This window comes from Penicillium samsonianum, assembly GCF_028829775.1.
Source record: "Penicillium samsonianum strain IBT 33392 chromosome Unknown utg000006l_segment0_segment0, whole genome shotgun sequence".
Classification (NCBI taxonomy): domain Eukaryota; kingdom Fungi; phylum Ascomycota; class Eurotiomycetes; order Eurotiales; family Aspergillaceae; genus Penicillium; species Penicillium samsonianum.
The window spans coordinates 1,524,891-1,545,537 of NW_026643264.1; the positions used below are offsets into that span (position 1 = coordinate 1,524,891).

At 47.1% G+C, this 20,647-nt stretch overlaps 5 protein-coding genes across 5 annotated transcripts; 1 reads left to right on the forward strand and 4 right to left on the reverse strand.

Moving 5' to 3' along the window:
- Positions 1-2,277: 2,277 nt before the first annotated feature.
- N7471_010633 (uncharacterized protein) lies at positions 2,278-3,251 on the forward strand (the record flags this gene model as incomplete). The annotated part of the gene is made up of 2 exons (XM_057283352.1): positions 2,278-2,340; positions 2,493-3,251. 2 exons carry the CDS (start codon positions 2,278-2,280, stop codon positions 3,249-3,251), a joined length of 822 nt encoding a protein of 273 aa, XP_057132331.1.
- Positions 3,252-4,931: 1,680 nt separating this feature from the next.
- N7471_010634 (uncharacterized protein) lies at positions 4,932-5,426 on the reverse strand (the record flags this gene model as incomplete). Its single annotated transcript, XM_057283353.1, has 1 exon — positions 4,932-5,426. The coding sequence occupies one exon, from the start codon at positions 5,424-5,426 to the stop codon at positions 4,932-4,934; it is 495 nt and encodes a 164-aa protein (XP_057132332.1).
- Positions 5,427-6,836: 1,410 nt separating this feature from the next.
- Positions 6,837-7,244, reverse strand: N7471_010635 (uncharacterized protein; the record flags this gene model as incomplete). Its single annotated transcript, XM_057283354.1, has 1 exon — positions 6,837-7,244. The coding sequence occupies one exon, from the start codon at positions 7,242-7,244 to the stop codon at positions 6,837-6,839; it is 408 nt and encodes a 135-aa protein (XP_057132333.1).
- Positions 7,245-10,742: 3,498 nt separating this feature from the next.
- Positions 10,743-12,317, reverse strand: N7471_010636 (nucleic acid/nucleotide deaminase domain-containing protein; the record flags this gene model as incomplete). Its single annotated transcript, XM_057283355.1, has 1 exon — positions 10,743-12,317. One exon carries the CDS (start codon positions 12,315-12,317, stop codon positions 10,743-10,745), a length of 1,575 nt encoding a protein of 524 aa, XP_057132334.1.
- A 3,494-nt stretch (positions 12,318-15,811) lies between these two features.
- N7471_010637 (uncharacterized protein) lies at positions 15,812-17,890 on the reverse strand (the record flags this gene model as incomplete). Its single annotated transcript, XM_057283356.1, has 1 exon — positions 15,812-17,890. The coding sequence occupies one exon, from the start codon at positions 17,888-17,890 to the stop codon at positions 15,812-15,814; it is 2,079 nt and encodes a 692-aa protein (XP_057132335.1).
- Positions 17,891-20,647: the final 2,757 nt, after the last annotated feature.

Sequence of the window (20,647 nt, forward strand, 5' to 3'; positions counted from 1 at the left end):
TTATAATGGATTTGCACGCTACTTTACAGAGTGAAATCGACCGACCGGAGGATGAGATCACACGATATCTTGCACAGGGTTTGTATACTTCCCTGCTTTATTATACGGCTTTCCAGCTAATTTATCCAATAGGTCTTACCAAAGGAAAGCCAAGGGTGTTCTGGAAGGAACATGAGCATGAATATCCAGTGCTTGCAGCGATGGCACGGGATAATCTGGCAACACCGGCTAGTGGCGCTGGTGTTGAGCGGCTCTTCAATTGTGCTCGTGATGTCTGTCACTATCGCCGGGGGCAGCTTAAACCAGAAACAATCAGGTCTCTAATGCTTCATTTGTTCGCATCGAAGTTCGAGCTTCAACAAACCGAGCTCGAGATGATCAAGGAGTATCTCTCTAGTGGAGAGGCGGCCATACTCGATCAAACATGGAAGCCAACTCCGTCGCTTAACGATATCGAGCCAATCAGTGAAAACGAAGAAGATGGTAACCATGCGGAGGATGGATCGGATGATTCAGAAAATGATCTGGGAGATAATCATACAGTTGAGCACGCGACTCCTACACCGGTTACAACGCAGGGCAAGCAACCACGGCGCAAGAGGCTTCATAGTGCCGTTGAGCCTCAGGATGATGGTGATAATGATCTCCCGCTTCCTGAAATGCCAACTGAAGGGTCCACGCAGGGGAGATCGGGGAGGAGGATTCGGAAGAAGCCAAAGCAGCCAGATGGATTTGAATTTGATAACCTGTAATATAATCTTGAATAATTGAATGCTGTTGCAATAAAGCGAGGCAAAGTAGACTAATTTGGAGAAAAGATCGTAGGCCACTCATTCGCATGACGAATATACAATCAATTACACATTCAATACTCCAAAAAATACTGGAGAAAATGCATAATTTATGCAAACTCGATCAGGTCACGAGTCCTAGCATGTTTGCAATATTTGTTATCGTACGATAATCCGCGGATATCAGCAAATGAAAATATAATTATCGTATCGTATCGTTGCGGATAATTCGATAATGAATTTATATCGTTATCCGCAATTTACGGATACGATAATCGATTATCTGCCGATAATTTGGATAGTGCCGCAGCCTAGTCGGGACGCTGTAGGTCGCCCGACACAACATCCCAGACCTGTCTAGCTTTCAGGTACGAGGTCATGAGACGTTTCCAGGTTGCAAAGTTGTCGCTTCCTGTCAGAGGCTCAATGGCCGTGACGACTCGATCGGGCGAGTCGTGGACCAGAGTGGACATGTTGCTTCGGAAAGTGGGGTAGATATATAACCGAGAGGGTCAAGTTGATTCTCAGGTGAGTAGAGACGGCACCCGAGAGATTGCTCCCGGGCTCATAACCTGTTGTAATTCAGAGGTATTAATTGATTATTATTTCAGAGGGAAAACATGAGTCTATATATACAACGAGAAGATCAAGTTGATTTCCAATCAACTTGATTCTTCGCATAGATAAGTCGGGATTAATTCCGATGATGCGGTTTGGTTCCTGATCTGCACCAGCCTCATATCACAACAGATTGAGACAAATCGGCCCGCATAACGTCGAACTGGACTCCAAGGAAAGCACGTGGGATGCCCAGGTCGTTCAGTCGAAACCCCGTCTCTAGCACTTATTTAACTGGTTCTATTTCGTTTCGGTTTTCTGCGGCAACGAGAAAGTCATCCACGTAGACAACGCAATCGAATTTATAGAAGACGCTATTCAGTGACCCCGAGTCATACAATTTTAGTCCATGATTTGTACGGGTCGAATGGAAAACGATCTGCCGAATCTTTCAGCACGTGAACGGTGGGCTGATATGTATGCTTGAAAGAATTATACGGTAGAATTTCTACCAGAAAAGGGAGCCAGAGGAGGATTAGGATCAGCGGTGGGCTCTCATAGGCTAGACTCCACACTGGAATTAGGAAACCTGCCAATTTTGATTCGTTTCAACGGTGTGGCTACCGTCGGTGCGAGTCACGTGGTTCACTCAGTTCCCTCGGCTCTTTCCACGAACATGATAATCATATCCCTACTAGCAGGAGCATTTTTCTTCCCGATAATTTTTTTCTGTGCGTCTTTGTATTGCACGTTTTAATTTGCCCAGGTTGATACTCCATCAGACGGCTTCATTTTCCATCGCCAATTAGGTCGCGCCCGTCGCCACTGTCCTTGCCTCCAGCTTGTACAACCCCCTTAATATAATACATATAGCTCTTTTCCTCTTTCCCACATCTCTGGAGAAATTTCCTTCCATTCATTGTCCACTATGAATTTACCTTCGCAGTCCAACTCGGCTGAGCAGACTATCCGCAAAGGCGACATCGCCAAGGTAAGAAGGAATGCATTTGCTTGCTGAAAAATAAGAGAAACCCAGCCGTGGAACGTCTAGAGTTTGCAGGTTGCACCCAACTTGTCAATCCTAACAACCCCCTCCAAAGCATCATCTGTACTAGATTGTTAATAAAGGATAATTCTCCACAGGTTTCTAGGAGCTTGCAAGTCCGACTGGGCCTGGCCAAACTCAAGTATCAGCATGGCCAGCTTCATGGCCTAGACTTTGTCCAGGATGAATGCGGCAAGCCGTCCGACTCATCCGACTTCTCTCGCAGCCGCTGCGAGACCCGCTTGACTTCACCCCCTTTCCGATCCTCGACCTATTACAAGGAGCTGCCCCTATCCGTCCCCAACCTGTCGGCCACCCGCAAACGCTTCCGACCCGACTTTGACCCTCCCCTCCCAACCAAAGCAGCGGGGGTATCTTGGAAGAGATCGTGCCAACTGCCAAAGTCTTCGCCAAGGCTTAATTGGTATATGGGAAAGCCACCGAAGCATACCCCCTTTATGTCCGAGGCCCCCTTTCCGCGGGTTTCTTCCGCACATAGTGGGGCCTATGCTGAAGAAAGCAACCCTGATATCCTTCTTCATCGCTTTCGGAATATTAACTCCATGGCGAATTCTTCTCCGCCTCCACTTTCGAAGCAGGCTCGTCCGCCCCGGGAGCTTGCCTTGAATGAGGATAAGACAGGCCTGCCCCTGTACTTGAGCTCCCCTTCCACTCCGGTCTGTGTATTAAGAGGTTCTCAGGACCTGCCTTGCACGCCTCCTTTCAAGCACGCTACTCTGGCAACCCTAAATTCCGGTCTGGGAAGCCCGGGCCAGCAATTCAACTTTGCTGATTACGTGAACGTAACGCCTGCTCTAGCTCAGCCTACATGGAGCAGCGCCATTGCTTCTATATAACGGGGTTCCCGAATGACAAAAAATGACAAACCTTGAGAGATCTCAGGTTTCTCGGCCCTCCGATGAACAACGGTTCGAGATATACAAACAAGAATGTCTCGTATGCCTCGGAAACAATGATAGTCCCGTCAGATCATGCACTTAATATTACGACAAAAGTGGATTTTGGACTGTTGTCGTCAGCGTCGTTGTCCGATATAATCCTTTCCCAACCCAGTCAGTTGGAACCATATTATAATCTCTGATCTGTTTTCCAGATTAAAACGGTCATTTCATCGGCCGAAAACACGAGTAGTTTGCGATCTATTGAAAGGCCACCGACCTCACGTAGTCGGAAGGATCTTGGAGTATGCCACGAGCGGTGCCGTTTTGAATATCGCACAGCTGCGCTGTTGGATCATTTTAGCGACTTGCCACCTAGGAAGATGGCCACATCCCAAACCCACCTGGAGTGGGTGGTCCTTCAATGTTTGACGTGGCACTAGCTTGAGAAGGACTGCCGGCGATGTCATCAACGACAACATAATAGCAAATACACCAGGCAGAGCGCCAAGAAATATGTCGGAAGAGGGCTAGTACCTTCTAGTACACTGTATTTCTCACACGCATGCTTCAAGCTCAGCTCCTGCTCAACCGGCTTGGTTCCTTATCTGCACCAGCTCTGTATCACAACATGTACGGTGGCTTCTTTTGTGAGATTGATGCGGGAGCGCGAAGCTTCGGATAAATCACCGTGTCGAGCACCCCATTCCACCAGCAAGAAGGCTTGCATATAATGCAAATCTTGATTTAGTTAAGTTTTTATCTAACAATGCAACATAAAGTAAACATTAATTACATAGTACATGACCTTTCGTGTATGCCCAACTATACCGCATGCAGTACATTTTGATGGTGCTTTTTTCCTCATCTGTATAGGCTCTTCAACTTTCTTTTGCTCTATCTCATCCCGCTTACGCTTCTTAGGCTTCGGCAATGGAATCAGGGGCTCTAAGAGTGGAAGATGCTCTAATATGTCCTCTGTATCACTAAGGCCAATTCGCCAGAACGGGTGGATATCTGATAATGGAATAGCTGCATTACCCTCTAGTAAAGTAGCAATCTGATGCGCGCAAGGTAGACCCATCGTTCTTGAGAATGTATTTGTACAGGGAGGTATAGGAGCTATTTCTGTAGCTCTTTTAGCCTTTGAAACTTGCTCACTAATTCGTCGGATTGAATATCGAGAGGTCCTCGTCATGATATTAGTATAAAGCTCTTGTGATGGTACTATTACATTTTTTTGATCTCTTATAAGGTCATATTCAAGCGTAGCATGTTGGGCTTGTAAAGCTTGTGAAATCCTTTCAAATACAAGTAACATATCCCCTGTTGAAGCTCCTATATGCTTTTTTAAAAAGTATGCGACCAGCCAGATCCCTCTAGGAAAAACCACGCTTTAACATTATCAATTGACAGTATGTACTTTAAGAGCCTACCGCTACCAGCTGTCTCAAATGCACAGTACAGGAATAGGATCGGGGACAGGGGCGAGCCCTGAGGTAGGCCAGCATGTGGAAGGCTCTGGACCTCCGACACTTGCCCATTGATTTGGATGGTCGCCGTTCGTTCCGAGCAGAACGCTTCGAACCACCGGAGCAGGTCAACTGGCATGCCTCGCGCTTTCATTCTCTGGAGCAGTCATTCTTTGCACACACCGTTGTAGGCGCCTTTGACACCGAAGCTGATCAAACTCAACACCCGTCGGCCACGCCACGCTGTGTAGATCTGCTCTTGCAAGAGCACAAGCGCCTGCTCCGCGGACCGTTGCTTTCGGGCTCCGAAATGGCTGGTCGGGAGCAAGCCGTGTGTCTCCACAGCGTGCGAGATCCTTTCTGCAACCACGGATTCCAGTATCTTGCCCAGCGTCGCGAGGAGCGAAATTGGCCTCCATGCCTTCGCAATGGTGTAGTTTTCCTTGTTCGGCTTTTTGAGCGGTATGATCTTCGCGTGTCTCCACTGTCTCGGCAACCTGCCTTCTTCCAGTGACGCCTGGAACAAGTCGAGAACCCTGTGCTTGACCGTGGGCCACGTCATCTTCCAGACTATCGCCGGTAGACCGTCTTCACCCGGCGCCTTCCATGATTTCGCTGCAAAAAGCTGTCGTTCTACCTCCTCCAGGCTGATAGCAGGCATTCCCACCGGCTCTCTTTGTGGTCTAGTCCCCTCGTCGTCAATAACGTCAGGCAGAGGGGGAAAGAATTTGGACAGCAGTTCTTCTGCTTGCTCTTGATTCCGTGGTGGTAGTCCCGTCTGCTCTGACCAGCTGCGGTAGCTTCCCGAATGCTGCGTCTTCTCCCGACTTCAGGTATTTAGCGGCTTTCCAGATGTTATCGTTGTCTGCGAGAAACTCATTCCAGTGCTTCTTCTTCCGTTGCCGGATGGCATTAATACGTCGGAGGATCAGGTAGGTCGAGTTCCAGCGAGTTCTAACATCTTGAATAGGAACCAGCTTTGGCGGTTTAGTCTGAAGACTAAGAAATACTTCTCGGCGTTGAGGGCGTACATTTATGTAAATGGCGAGGTCACGGACCTAGCGAAATAATTAATAAATATATGTTTTTAGGTGAATGAAGATAAAGAGAGATAGAATAGAGGTCTTACCCTATCCAGGGTATCGGAAATCTCTTTCCGTCGTCGATTAGCACGAAGGGCTTTGGATTTCGCTTCAGACCATTCTCGTTCATGACTCTCATTGTTTGGATTGGCTTTCATTTCGCCAAGGAGCTTCTTCAGGCTCAGTTGGATAACATGAGCCAGGCATGGAATCCGGATGATAGGGAACTGATCATGGGACTCGAAGGCTGACAAAGACTCTTGGATTTTCTTCATCAAGGTCTTGTTGTTTGATGCGTTGTCTGTTGTGATGGCCAATACTCGACCCTCAATCTTGCAATGTTGAAGCCTTTCAAGAAGAACATTGCTAATATTCACTCCTGAGTGGGTGCCCTGGAGTGGCTCAAATCCAAGAAGAATTTCACGATAGTTCCAATCTTGATCGATGAAGTAGCCAGTGATAGCCATAAATGCCTGTTGAAATGGCGAAGTCCAGCAGTCCAACGCAATAGAGAGCTTTGCAGTTGAAGGAAGCTTTTCAAGAATTTTTTGGTTCGCGTCATCTACGGATTCCTGTAGTCGACGCTGAACGGTTCTAGCTGAAGGAAACTCTGGCATTGATGGGGCTGCCCGAGCTAGACGACAAAGCATTTGTAGTTCTGGATGTTCGACGACTTGGAACGGAAGCTGGAGTGCAGTGATTGTTCGGACAATCTTGTTGCTCCCACTGGTCTTTGGTGAAGTCCTCCATATCATTGCGAGTATAAGAGTCCTAAAACAATTAGTATTGAAGTAAGCTATTAGAGGGCAGCAAATACCGATTTCTTAAAAAGTTGACGTAGTTTTGCTTGCTGGGCTTTTTGACTAGAGGCCAATTTACACCTGCTAGTCGTCCAATGTCGATTAACAGACTTTGTTCCATTCGATTTCCAGTTCGGGTGATCAAGGATATTTCCAAATCTTTTACACATGACGCTTCGTACACCAGTGTTAATATGTGTTAATATGTGCCACCTGGTCCAAATTTTCCCAGCTTGTCGAATGCTTTCTGGTTCCATCCCACTCAAACTTGCGTCTAGGATCGCCTTTTGGTGCCTCGTCTCTCTCAGCTGCCGCCATTGTCTGAAGCCACCAATCCATAAAATCCGCTTTATTCATGACTGAATAAAGAATGAAGTTCTTCGTTCGATTTGGGCCAACGCGCCCAAGGGACTGAGGAATCGAAGGTGATGGTGGTGGTGGTCGAAGGAAGGGTGAATCTTGGACAGAAACAGTTGTTTGCTGACTGCTCGGCGACTCAGGGGTAAAGAGATAGGCATCGTCAGACCGAGGAAAGGAGAGATTATCTGCATCACTCTCATATCGGGATGAGGGGCCAGCGTCAGAGAATTGAGACATGGTGAGATACATTCAAGGTAGAGGAAAAATAGAGAATAGAGAAACTCACCTTTCTTCCGTAGCCAATTCAAAATCAGGGGCTTCGAATGGCATTCAGCTTTAGGAGCAAATAATCTTAAAAAGTGTGAAATAGCCGTTGGCCTATAGTTGCTAGCTTCATTGATTGGCTGGTGTCAGCAAAGGGCCCACACCATTTCATTTCACTAAATTAGTGGTCGGACAGATGTCCCCGATCCTAAAGCCAATAACCTCGCATGTGAATTACGTTAGTTAACGTATTTCACAAGCCAGTGGGCCACACAAGCGAGTGGGCCACGTCAAAACACCATAGTAAATGCGATATTTTACAACCTTATATCTCAGCAACCACGTTGTTGTTTGATTTCATTGTCATTTGATAACCATCGATAAGACTTTTGAACAGTATATATCAGTTTTAAGAAAATCGAAAAGCTGCATTATCACGGTATTGAAAATTACGCTGCTCAAAGCCAAAAATATATATATCTCAATCATGAAGTGGTAAAAATTTTCCAAAGTCCTTAGAGAGGCCAGATATCACCTAAAAAGCAGTAAGCTATAGGGAAAATTCCATATAGACTACCGTTGTTGATATATAAGGTTGTAAAATATCGCATTTACTATGGTGTTTTGACGTGGCCCACTGGCTTGTGAAATACGTTACATCTCTTATGTTACATAAGTGTTTTTTAAATCTAGTCTCTATTCCTCCACATTAGATATCCAAAATTGATCTTAGTAGCAAATCAATTAAACCAGACTTCTATTATTTATTAATACTCTTATTTACCATTTAGCTAGTGGGAGCGTTGAGAGAAAAGAAAGTGTTGGGTGTATGTACCTTTTGTATGAACATGCTATATAAAAGATACCTAATTTTCACAATTTCTGTTGTCTGGGAAATTTCTGTTTAGTGGAACAGACCCAACCTGAGTAAGGTTGGGCTGGTAAGACGGATAGGGGCCACGCGCAATCTGATGGGTTCCGTCAATCGTTTTGATCGGAAATCAACCTGTCTATTTCTACAAATACCGCGGGGATTATTCTCGGTGGTGCAGCTGTGTCCCTGAACTACCCCGCCCTCATCACAACAGGCCCTAAAGAATTGGATCGCAGTTTATTTCTTCGTTCCAGTACACTGGCATCGTTAATCTATATCGAGAACTGTGCTCTCTATGAACTTAAAGCTTATACTAGCAAACCGAACGTTTAAGATATCAAGACCCCTTAGGTGACAGGTAAAGTTGTCTCTCATTGTACTGAAAATAAGCGTGTAGTTTCACGTAACAGGCTCTTGGGCAATGAGCACGCAGGAATAGCAAATCGGGCTCAGGCGCTCATCTCAATAAACAAGAACGTATAGACATGCCTCGCATCAGCTTGTATCAATAAATTTGGCGTAGTTGTCGTAACGCTAGGGTCACCTCAAGATCGGCAGCATCTTTTCGCCCAAACAGCTGGAATCCCACAAGCAATCTTTTCAGCCAGCTTTCCTGGCTCAGAGCGAGCCTAGCAATACTATAATTGCTATTTGACTTGAACAAGCTGACCGATCTGATTAAGCTCGGTTTTAGCCTTTCGATCATAAAATCATCCAACAAGCCCTCTTCTTCGATCAAAAAGATTGTTAGGAGAATGTAGATCATCCTAGAGGAAATGGGTATATTAAAAGTTTCCGCTGCAATCCTCAGTCTGGAGTCGACTATCATCGAAGAACGCGGACTCTGTCTTTGCCCATCCATGTCGACGCCAAGAGTAAGATATTGTAACCCTCGAATTAGTTGCCGTCGCATGTCGCTGAGTCGTTGGAAAGGAGTGCCGGCGAGACAGGCCATGCAATTGCACGCAAAGCCCAAGGCTTCGTGACGTTCATATCTGGTTCTGCATTCGAAATCTGTGTTATAACAAAAGGTGACCTCTTCACCGACGTCTATGTCTCGAGTCGCAAAAGCTGAAATAATCTCCCCGCTAGTAGTGGGGATTTTTGAATTTGGTGTACAAGAATGGTTGAGGCGGGAGTGAAGAGGAAATAAGCCATGAGCTGGAAGCTTGTTGGGGTCTGACGTTACGATGCCAAAAGAGTTCTCGGCGAAGGCTGCATTCAAGCTTCTAAAAAGCCTCGACCCATTGTCCCGAAGGAGTAGGAATTCTGCTTTCTGACTGGGTAGCAATCTCTGAAAGGACATTGCGACGTGCTCTTCCGTGATGTCGGTATGCGGCCTTGGGATAATGAAGAGTGGCTTTTCGCTCAAAATTCGAGATCCTCGCTCAATGTGTCTTGTGGCGAAAGCACCCCATCCTTTGCCGGGCGAGGGTCGTAGCTCTAATGGTGTATTACTGGGTATTTGAAGCTGGTGGTATGCTTGCACAGAGGGTTTATTAGCCTCACTATCAGGCTACGGAAAGGGTGACCAACGGTGACTGGAAGAACCTGCGCCAGGTGTTGACATTTCGAGGATGAGACTGGACTGGAGTGGGTTTTTGGTAGCTTGGGTACAATAAATACCAGGAGTGGCGTCGTGAGTCACGGTGCACTATGAACTTCTCTAGCCCATAGCTTAGTGTGACAGGTCACCTTTAGAAAGCCCTTTGTGGAAGTCAAGACGCCGATGCATTATTTCTGACACGTCGTGCAGCGGAGAAGCTGTGCCCGCCACCTCCTTTTTCTCTGTCCACAATCTCTCCACGTCAAAGCTCTCACACTGCGATGGAAAACCCCGCGACAGACTCGGTGAATAGGTTCTTGGAGACGTCTAATAAATATGCTATGTCTTCAAGCCACGGAACCTGGCTTGCTTCGACGACTTCATCGGTGGTCATGCATGCATTCTAGGGAAAGTCTCTAGCACGGCACCTGCAGAAACCCTATTTGTAAATTGTGATACATCGTGCCTCGGAGAACGCGACCTAGCAAATAAAATTAACATTGATCAATTACAGTTTGACAGAAGCGGGGGTGGGCAGGCATGCATTTAGGCCGCAAGTTTTGGTCTGATACACGTAATAAACCAAATCCTCAAACCCAGCAAGCTTCGAAGAGACGTGAGCTCACGTCAACTTCCTTATTCCCTATGAGAGACAAACGAGTCTCACTACTCAAATATCGTACCCCTCACGGTTCCAGCATGGCTCAGTCAGACAAGTGTCTTCCATGGCCGCCTAAGCCACTACTCTAATCGAACTCTCTCTCAGTATAGAATGTAAAATTCGGTCAACTGCACAGCATAGCTAGCTTTAGGTTCTATTTTGATCTATTACTAGATTGTTTTTATATAATTGTTCATTTCAAAAATGGCATGCCTCAAAATCCAAAGTAGAGATTGGAAGAATGGGCATGTTGAATTTTCTACGGTATATTAAGCTTTCTTGAACAATTCGACTCAACCTTAATTTATCTTGATCAATAGAGAGCTGGGCCTAATAATTCGCAAGATTGAAAAGTCGAAAAGGTTAAATCACAAATAATGGTTTCAGCATTCAAATCTCCACCCCACCAGTGTCGGAATCATCACTCTCAGCCTCTGCGCTGATCTCACTGGGAAAATAGGGAACGCCCCGAGGATTAAAACTTGGGTCCATGTGAGGTTTCCGAGAACCCTGCCCAGCCCCATATTGAAGGTCAAGCGTCTTTCGTAGTTCGTCAAGGGAGAGGGTAGCCACGGATGGGCCGAGGTTTGTTTCGATGTCAATAATGGTTGAGGTGCCTCCCGCTGTGGAGTCCGCGAAGCCCATCCGCTTACCAACATTGGTAACGATATCGTTTGTTAAAGCCCCCCTGACAGTGTCGATCATGCGAAACAGAACATCCTCTTGATGCTGAAAGCGCGTCGCGGCATTCTGTTCATCCGTGCGGACATCAGGAAGCCGCCACTTCAGATAGAGTTTCTGGTGGGAAGGAGGGCTCGCATAGCCTCCCGGGTGGCAAGACATGAACAGATGGCAGAGATAGCATGCCGGCTTGCTGCATCCAATGTACTTGTCCCTCTCGTTTAGGAACCTGCCGCCCGTCTGCTCAAAGTGATCGAGGACTAAAAGTTCCGCGTGCACGCGCGTTTTGCCTTTACAGATATCCTTGGACAGCACCCGGTCCAGTTCTTTCTCTGAGTAAATTTGCTGCAAATGCTGCAGGAAAATATCTCGCTTTGCCGCGTCAGAGAACATACGGTGACTAATGTCCTGAATGTTGCAAGTACGGGCCAAAAGAGCGATTCGGTCCTCCCGCGACCCGCCAATCGTCTCGATGCGCAAGCCTCGCGATAACTCTGAGCGAAGCCTAATGGTGGCCTGGATCAGTCGCTTACACTGAGCCACGTGCTTCCCCAGTTTGTAGAGCAGCTTATGGAGTCTCTCGAAATTACGGGATTGTTCAAGGCTCCCGGTGGTGTGATGTAAGGCCTTGAACACCTCCCGGTCCCTATAGCTGGAGAGGGCCAGGCTTGGCATATCGTTTTCCTGGAGCTGCATACTGCCCTTCGAAAAGTACGTTGCAAACCAGTCGCGGATGTTGAGGATGCTGTCATGATCTGCTCGTGGTGGTCCAGGCTCGGTATCCAATTTTCCCATCATCCACGGGACAAACTTTTTCACCTGCTGGTAGTATTCGAAAATTTTGGGGGTGTTGAGGTCCAGCACATGGGTAGTCAATATTTTCATTACCCCTCGGCCCTCATCCGTGTCTAGTCGAACCGTAGGCTTATCGATAACCCATGAAAGTATCATGAGCACCTTCTCCAGAAGAGTGACGACTGCCGGATCAATACCATCGTTGGCAGCCAGCAGAACCACTATCGCATCGGGGGCCTCTTCGAGGGCTGCGGCGGTGACGTAGCCAGGTTTCTTCTGGTATGCACATATATAGGCAATGGCGTCAACAAAGGATCGATAACATCTGGGGGCAGTCAACCCCGGGCCTTCAAGGGATATATCGCCGGGCTTGATTCGATCCCCTCGGACTTCACTCAGAGTGTGGAGCAAGCAGAGAGGCTCGTAAAGCAACCGCAGTCTTTTAGGCTGGTGGGAGATCAGCGGAGACCTTAAATGTCCTCCGCTCATTATGTCCTACTCGAAAAAGTTTGCAAAATGAAGATCACAGAGACACCAGTTTTCTTGACCTGTGAATATGCCCGCTGCAAGCTTGATGTATATACTCTAGAATCTATCTTCTCTTCCTCGCTACACTTCTTCTGACTCATTGCGCCTAGATAATTTGTGGGCAATCTCGTCATCCAGCTTTGCTGCCCAACGCTAGCCATTATCTTGTTTGTCTTTCGCTCCCTTTCTATTGCTTTCCAACGGTTTCCGCCCTGTCATTCTCCTTTGCCTTTCAATCTGCATCCCTGTCTTTTGCTTACTGTATCCTAACTCGCTACTCGACGCAAGCTAGATTGAAGCCATGTCATACTGCCTCGATACTCGTGCAGGTCTCAAGGTAATTCTGCTGTGCACAGACATACTCATTGTTGCGGTCTCCCGGGTCGGGGGCTCATGTTGCCATGCATTGCGTCTCTTTCTACTGTTGCGGGGTCGGTTAGTCTTGTGTTTACCATGAAAGGCAGTTAACAGTACGACCCACTCCGCCTGGCCAACACATCTGCGAAAGGATGGCACGTCACGCTCTAAATCACTTCCTTGTGTACTTCCTTTGAGGGCCTGTAAATAAATGAATAAGACGTAATGCCTCTAGGCTAGAGCCTCACGGTGGATCACAGTTGAAGAATTTCCCGTCCTGTGGTGGTTGCATCTCTGATAACAACCGTTTCTATAAGGTGAGCGGGGAGACCATGCACGGATTTCAATAATTCTCTAACCTGGAAAATCTAGATTATAGCTTTTCTATCAGCCCGAAGTATGAGCATGGCCAGTCTACAAAGTCGCAGTGAAGACACCGGCTTTGACAGTGAGTCTAATGGCCATCTGTCTCCCACCTGTATCTAAAATGACGCCAGGCCGTTTATAGATCTTCTCATCGGCACCCTTCTCTTTCGGATATCCATTATCTCGCTGCTTGCCAGCTCTGAACTGTCGCACAAGGAGACTGAGGTTAGCCCACTTTTTCGGTCATTTCTCGCCGGCTGTCGGACTCAAGCAGACACAGAATTATTGCAACCAATCTTTCCAGACGTTTCACTGGGTGCAAATAAAGGGTGCATCAAAATTGTTGACGATCCTCGAAAAGCTATCGAAGAAGAGAGCAGTGCCGGAGATCTTGTGGTCGCCCGCGTAGGGCAGTCCTACAGATGCTGCCCTGAGTCGCAAAGATTTCCGCTCTTATGGAACCTGGCCGATATCTTCTCTCTTCTTGCTCCAGGAAAAGCCCACCGTGGCAGCCATCTAACGACGAGTATTGAAACGTCCTGTTGCATACCAGACGTTCTCTCTAGCGCATATCCGAACTTCGCATTCCCATAATATTGGCGTCTGCGGCTTCTATTTCTTTGCCTTTAATGTAGAATTATTTGAATATGTATGGAAATTTTTTGCATTTAAATCCGTGTAAGCATCAAATGTTGAGCCTCAGGAGACTAAAAGACTGAGGGCATGCAAGTGAGGCACTCTCAACAACCGTGAAGGAGCCGAGAACGTACAGCCATATAAAATACCTGCTCAAGGGAGCGGGAAACATGTCTTTTCCATTTTCATGCACATTCGGGCCAACTTCGCACTCTTTCTTTCCGATCGACAGAAGCGGCGCTGCAAGTCTGTATCCTTATGGGCGCCTTGGCCAGTACTGTAAAAGGTTTCTGTTAATCGGCCAAGCTCATAGGCCTCTAGGAGCATAATTTAGAACCTGTTGGCGAACCAAAATTGTAGGATGGGTCATTGTTGGTATGTCTCATTCTACGGGATTGGAAGGTGCCGTGCGTCTGAGAAGAAGAGATAGACCTTATGCAAGTATGAGTGGGCTTTATTTCGTGGAACAGAAGCGGGGTTTTCAAGCACGGATCTGTTCTCTCTCAGATCTCAAGGAAGGCCATGTTACTAAACCCATTCGGCGAAAGGACCCCTGCGTAGGCACTCGGGGAACACACCTTAAACACCCCTCATGCAACAATGTTCTCACATTTATCTTTCATTTGAGCATTTGGAACTTGTCGTGAACTCAAAGTTCAAACATCATATGTAAGACGCGTCCTAACAGCCGGTGGCTCCAAATTTCCCCGCGGTATTGCCAACAGTGCTTCTTTTGTGGGCATTGTGGTCAAGGTGATATTTAGAGCGTTCCGAGTAATCAAAGTGGTTGCAGGGTCCAAAAACAGGGACTTTTGTGACAGGGTGTCGACCCTAGGCGACTGCGATATATCATTATACAAACCCTCAACATGGTATGGGTTATCACATGTATATTTTCAGTCGAAGTGTCCAGGGTTGATTCATGTCAGCATATTCAGTTTTCTATATCAGATTCGAAGTAACCGACCACATTTCAATCATCAGGTGTTCAGGTCATCTCGAAGTTGGAGAGCTGTAAAGCGGTATATCTCTCCAGCGCCACTATTTTCGTTGATGTCATCTTGTCTGGTATTAGATGTCCTACTCCCTTTCATTACGTAGCCCATTACCTCAGGTCAGAACAATAGAGCACTCGCAGGCACCCGTTTGGTGCTGATGTGTGAAGCCGAAGTTGGTATCATCCTGGATACGGTCGATTTGGCGAAGCTAAAAGAGAAGCTGGCTGCCTGTTTGGCCGCGTGCCATCGTTGGAGGAGTGCCGCGAAACATGCAAGTGGTTTTGTAAACTGGCTGACCAGACCAATGCTATTGATAGATGTGAAAAATGCGTGAACGGCGCGCTTTCACACACGAACAGGCTCGCAAATACCCATGAGCTGACTCGATAAATGAGGGTGGTGTAGCTTTGCGCCCACGGATGGTGCGTGTCATGGGGGATATGTTACTTGCAGTCACCACCACCGACATGGTGAGTATGATCTATAAGGCCAACCCGAGCCCAATCCAACAAGTACACCTAGGAACCCTAGGATATTAAGCATTCAATAGACAAGCTCGTCAAAATTAATACCTATATTTAAGAAAAGATTAAAATTAAAACTAGAACAACTTTGGTTTCTATTAAAATGGTCCCCGTGAGGCCGGCACTTGTTGGCCGAATGCATGAAGCATCGGGAAAGATTCTCAACGAGCACAGCGTTAAGTCTCACGTAGAGACTTCTATGGAATTGCAGCATTAGGTTTCTTATTGCGACCCACTTCTAGTAAAAGACTTAAACCACCTACCAGAGCCGTGAGACGTATTAGATGCTCGATCGGTGATCTGCGTTACAAATTCCAGTACCTATATCTTGTTGTTCAAGCCAGGGCTAACTCTCATCGATACTCAAAACTAGTCTAGGATAAGGTAAGACTTGAAGTACTCAAGCCTAGTTCTTGTGATTTCACAGCAAAGCGAAAACCATGGCGAGAAAATGCGAACTGTATCTTTTCCTACTATGCAGCACGAAGGAAAGACAGAAACATTTCCAAGTTTACCACGACATAATTGAGCCAACGAAGAAAATGTTCACATGGTACCACACTCCCGCATACAACTAATCAAGGAGCACGGAGTTGAACAGTCTGTGCCCCGTATCGGTGGGCCCTTTACCGGTGAATTGATTATTCGACAGGCGAAGAGCAACGAAGGACAAACGCCGGAATCGCGAGAGCTCTTGCGCAATCATACTGGTGGAAACCGATTTTGCCTGGATGACACCAGCAACGACGATAATGCGGATAGAGGCATGAAGGTTTCGAATGTGCTGCACGAATTCCAAGATTGACTGGCCGGTGTTGACTACCGAGTCAACGAGAAAGATTGTCTCGCGACCTTGAAGATGCTTATGCTGAATATCGCCTGGGTTTTTTGCATGAAGAAACATGGCAAGTGGCAAAACCCTGTTCACGCCCAATGCCATTGGTTCACCACCTCGCATCAAAGGCACAATCAAGGTCTCTTCCTCATGAAGAATTCGATAACCATCTGTTTTATGACCTTGAACATGGGTAATATGGCACGTCTCAACGCCAAGAATTTGGGTACAGAACTCAGTGGCAAGATACCATCCAACTTGGGAATGTGCATCCCGCAGTGCTGGCCCCGAGATCGCTGCATCGCGCATTGGTGTCATGAGCAATTTGGCCGCAAAACGATCAGTAGCATGAAGAAGATGAAGGCTTTGGCGCCGGACAAATAAAGAGTCAACAAAAAATTGATCCGTCAGTTGTACTAAAGGTAGCCGGGACGTATCAAGGCGAGCAGTTGCATTTGACGGGAGCACAGCCTGGCGCGGCCGAAATCCGGCCTTTCCGATAGATCTTGTCAAAGCCTCGTCCATGCTAGTACTTCTCAATGCTTTGTCGCCCGTCACAACAATAGCTTGGTTGGCCGCTTGGAGCATTTCCACATCCAGTGGACTGTCGCCAAAGGCCCAAACATAAGAGTCGTGCACATCACGCAAACGCGTCACGAGTGCCGCTTTCAGTGCGGGTGTCATGACAAGAGCGTCGGACAAGCGCCCCCCGCCGATCACTGTAACTGTTTTCGCCAGACCCTCCCTCTTCAGAACCTTCTCCCAGACTCTGCGAAGTCCACAGGTTAACACCAGCGCGCGGACATGAGTCTGACCTGACACCAAGTGCAGAAGATCTAAAATCTCAGAATGGACCTTGATCATGAGGGCCACTTTGTCGCAGCAATCATCATATTCTTTGTTGTCGCCAATGACTTCTTCGCAGAGGAAGGTCGCTTGGCGGAAGGCAGTATATGAGTAGTGCAAAGGGCTGCTAAACAAACTTTTCAAGGGGAATCTCCCGTCCGCCTCAGCCGACGGTATGGAAGCTAGCTCCCAAAATAGTTCACCGCTGTCCTGTGGTGCGAGTGTCTTGTCGGCGTCAAAGACTAGCACGGTCTCCGGCCGCTCGGATCCGGTCGTTATGAAGTCGTCCATGTGTTGCTGGGCCAGTCTGGAATTCAAATCGTCTGTATGGGTCTTAAGATCCTGAATGAAGGGAACAATTTTCCCCATGGATACCTGGCGTTGGGTAATGGTCGTGAAAATGATGTCGTGGGACCTGCAAAGGTGACGCAATTGTTTTTTCTCCTCTTGCTGCCATTTGATCAAATGAGCAATTGACACTGCTGGACGACTTCGTTTCTGATCACTCGACCGATACTCCGCAATGTCCTCAGCCGGCACATCAAGATATAAAATGTGAGTGTAGGTGTCTAAATCAGCTGGTGTATACACCAATTGACCAGCAACTTCGTCTTCGGCCCAAAACATGGCATGTCCAGTGACTATGGCACTTCTCCCACTGTCGGAGCTCTCTTGCTTGATCCTTCGAATCGCACGATCACGGACCCCTTCTTTGTCATCTTCCCTCAATTTCTGGAATGCTTCAAGCCCCCCAGGCGTGCCCGCTGCAATCACCTGGCTGCCATCATAAAAGGAAAACTCGGCATGACTCAGGCCACATTTGAGAATATCCAGCAAGAATGATTTGCCAGATCCAGGGAGGCCATAGAGGCCAATGATGACTGGTTTTGGACAGTCGGCTGACGCCGGGTTGGTGGACGTGAGATCGTGGCTGTCACTGCCATTAAGACACGATACAGTGGGAGGCTGCATGACTGAAGCTTTGTTAGAACAGGAGTTGATATCAAGCAAAGTAACTGTGAAAGTTGGTTCTCGATGGAGAAAGGCAAGTACACCCTATACTAGCAAGGTTTATATCATGATCTTCTATAGAAAGTAGCGGTCTAAGGGTACACGTGGACCGGTAGGTAGAGTAGGCGTTGAAAAAGGAGAGAATATCGAAATCAGACAAAGTGAGCGAAAACAAAGCGAGCGACTCGGCGATCACAAGGTGCCAAGTATCACCAGCAGGCCATGCAAGACCATGTATTAAGTCGCGCAATGAATATCCCGAATCCCTGAGCTGCAGCGCGGTGATCAAGGTAGAAGAGGCCAGACACGTCGGAGGCCACGGCTGACTCGCTGGAATATTTCGGGGTCCATTTGATGGCGACAGGCCACAGAAGCGACCTTTTCATCCTTGCTCGGGTTCACCACTTCATGTATCGAGTTCCAGCGTTCTTCCTTGCACATGAGAGCAGCTACTTTGAAAAAGAACCATCGCGAGGTGAACTTGGCCAACATGTAAGCACAGATTGGGACGATTCGGTACCCCGAGAGAGAAGGAATCCGGCGAGATGGAAATCCGTCATATTGAGCGCGTGTAATTGAAAAAATGACGTCTGAAGCTTCACTCAATCTAGAGAAATGTGTTTTTGCAAGTCGGAGCTCCTGAAATTCCTCGCGAAGTCTGTCTCGATGCCAGGACGCTTGGGGCTGCCGAGGAAGATTCAAGCTCTTGAGCCAAAGCCGTAGTGTTGCTTGCCCCAGTTGTATTGGTACTTGTGCCACTGAATGCATATTGAAGTTCAATGGTAAGAAGTTACGGTCATCAAATCGTCAGGTTGTCAACGAGTAGGGTTCGTCAATGGCTAGAAAGGGGCCGCTAAGATCCAAGTCGTCATCGGGGACGGAACATCTCAGGTTCCGATTCTTGTTGCTGCGGCAAAGCGCGCCAGGCCGTCTACTAACTAATCATCTTTCGATGGTGTCCCCAGATCCGGAAATTACGATTCTCCACCTTTCATTGCTTACTGCATGCGTTCCGCATGGTGAGCGTTCCACATTTCGAGCTTCCCGCATCGTAGGCCTCCCGCATCGTAGGCCTCCCGCATCGTATGCCTCCTGCATAGCGACCTCCTGCATGGTGGCATGGTGTACTTGGACCTATTGGGAATATGGCTGGCAGCCAATCATTGACCTGGTATCATCTGTTGGGTCAAAAGTTGGAATATCCGACTATAAATAGACTGCGGCACATCCGCAATTGCGGATCCAACTTTCACATCCGCTCCGCAACTTGCGGATTTGAGGATCCTACTTCAAAATCCGCATCCGCACTAGCATAAAACTCGCTAAATTATCCTATTTTAGTTGGCCACGTGACATTTATGCTGCTGACATACTTTTGTTTTTATCAATAGTATACAAGTGTTCTGGGTATAACAGTACTCACCTTCAGTTCCCCCCCACTTACTATATGAAATATTGAGAAACAATGTTGTATCTGAATCTATATGGTATTCTAATTATCTAATGTTCCTAAATTACTAGTTTAATCAGTGTTGGTAGTTTGTAATTTAAGGATTACCAGTCCATCTCCATTGTTGTCGCGGAAATATATATTTGTTACATGAAGAATGAACTATATTTCTTCACAAAGCCCTGTAGTACTTCCAAACCACACTTAATACCCTCCAATCATTATTGAAAATAGCACTGTTAGATTAAGAAAAGCCTCAAATAGTTATATTTTCCATCAAATTAATGTTTACTAAGAAAGATAGAGAGAAATTAGTTTTTCCTTATGATTTTGCGGACTTGAGATATTTCCCAATATGTATATGTGGATGCTAGCGGATGCCAGCGGATCATCGCGGATCCTCCTTTGACATCCGCATCCGCAAGCTGCGGATTTGCGGATTCTACCTATTTTACTACATCCGCGGATCTTGCGGATGCTGCCGCAGCCTAACTATAAATATACAAAGTCCTCCGTCGGCCCTTACCTATGTTCTCACTTACCCTTTTAACAGGAAGTCAAAATTGGCGCTCAAGCGGGAGAGACCAAATATTAGAAGTATGGGCTCGGCAACTCTAATCAAGATCTAGAGATCGATCCAAAACGTGTCGGTCGCCCCAGGCTTGACCCATACCAGAGGCTTCTCGGTCGATTTTACGAGCAGCTGTTTCTTTTGAATGCACTTGGACAGACACGTGACAACCACACAACTTCATCTTGCGAGCTTGATGTCACCCGGGCGCGACGCCGACGATTTCTGCAAAATCTTTGATACATTTGTGAATTCAAAAAAGGGGGCAGCGCATGCACTGCAATTGGGCTTGAGGAGCTCAATACGTGCTACAACTTCTGTGTGGCTTCGAATAACGAAACCGATAAAATCGCTACGTTTCTCCAAAACGTCCTCAACGTTTTGCGGGCCATAGCCCCTCAAGCTGGCACAAATGATACTTGCAGAGAATCAATGTTCTTTCAGCTATGCATTGGATTTGCTGCTGAGCGCATCGAACAGGAAAGCAAGTGTCTTCGCAGAAACGTAAAAGACTGTCTTTCCAAGCTGAACAGACAAAATGCAGTTTCCGGTGTGTCCGTCCCTTTCACCTATCAATATAGATCCTCTTGTAATTTGTTAATCGATTCAAAGGTTCGCGGTTGATTAAATGGCTGCAAACAGCTATTGGCTTCGATGATCACTTCAGACTTTGCAAATTCGCGCACGACGACCGCCA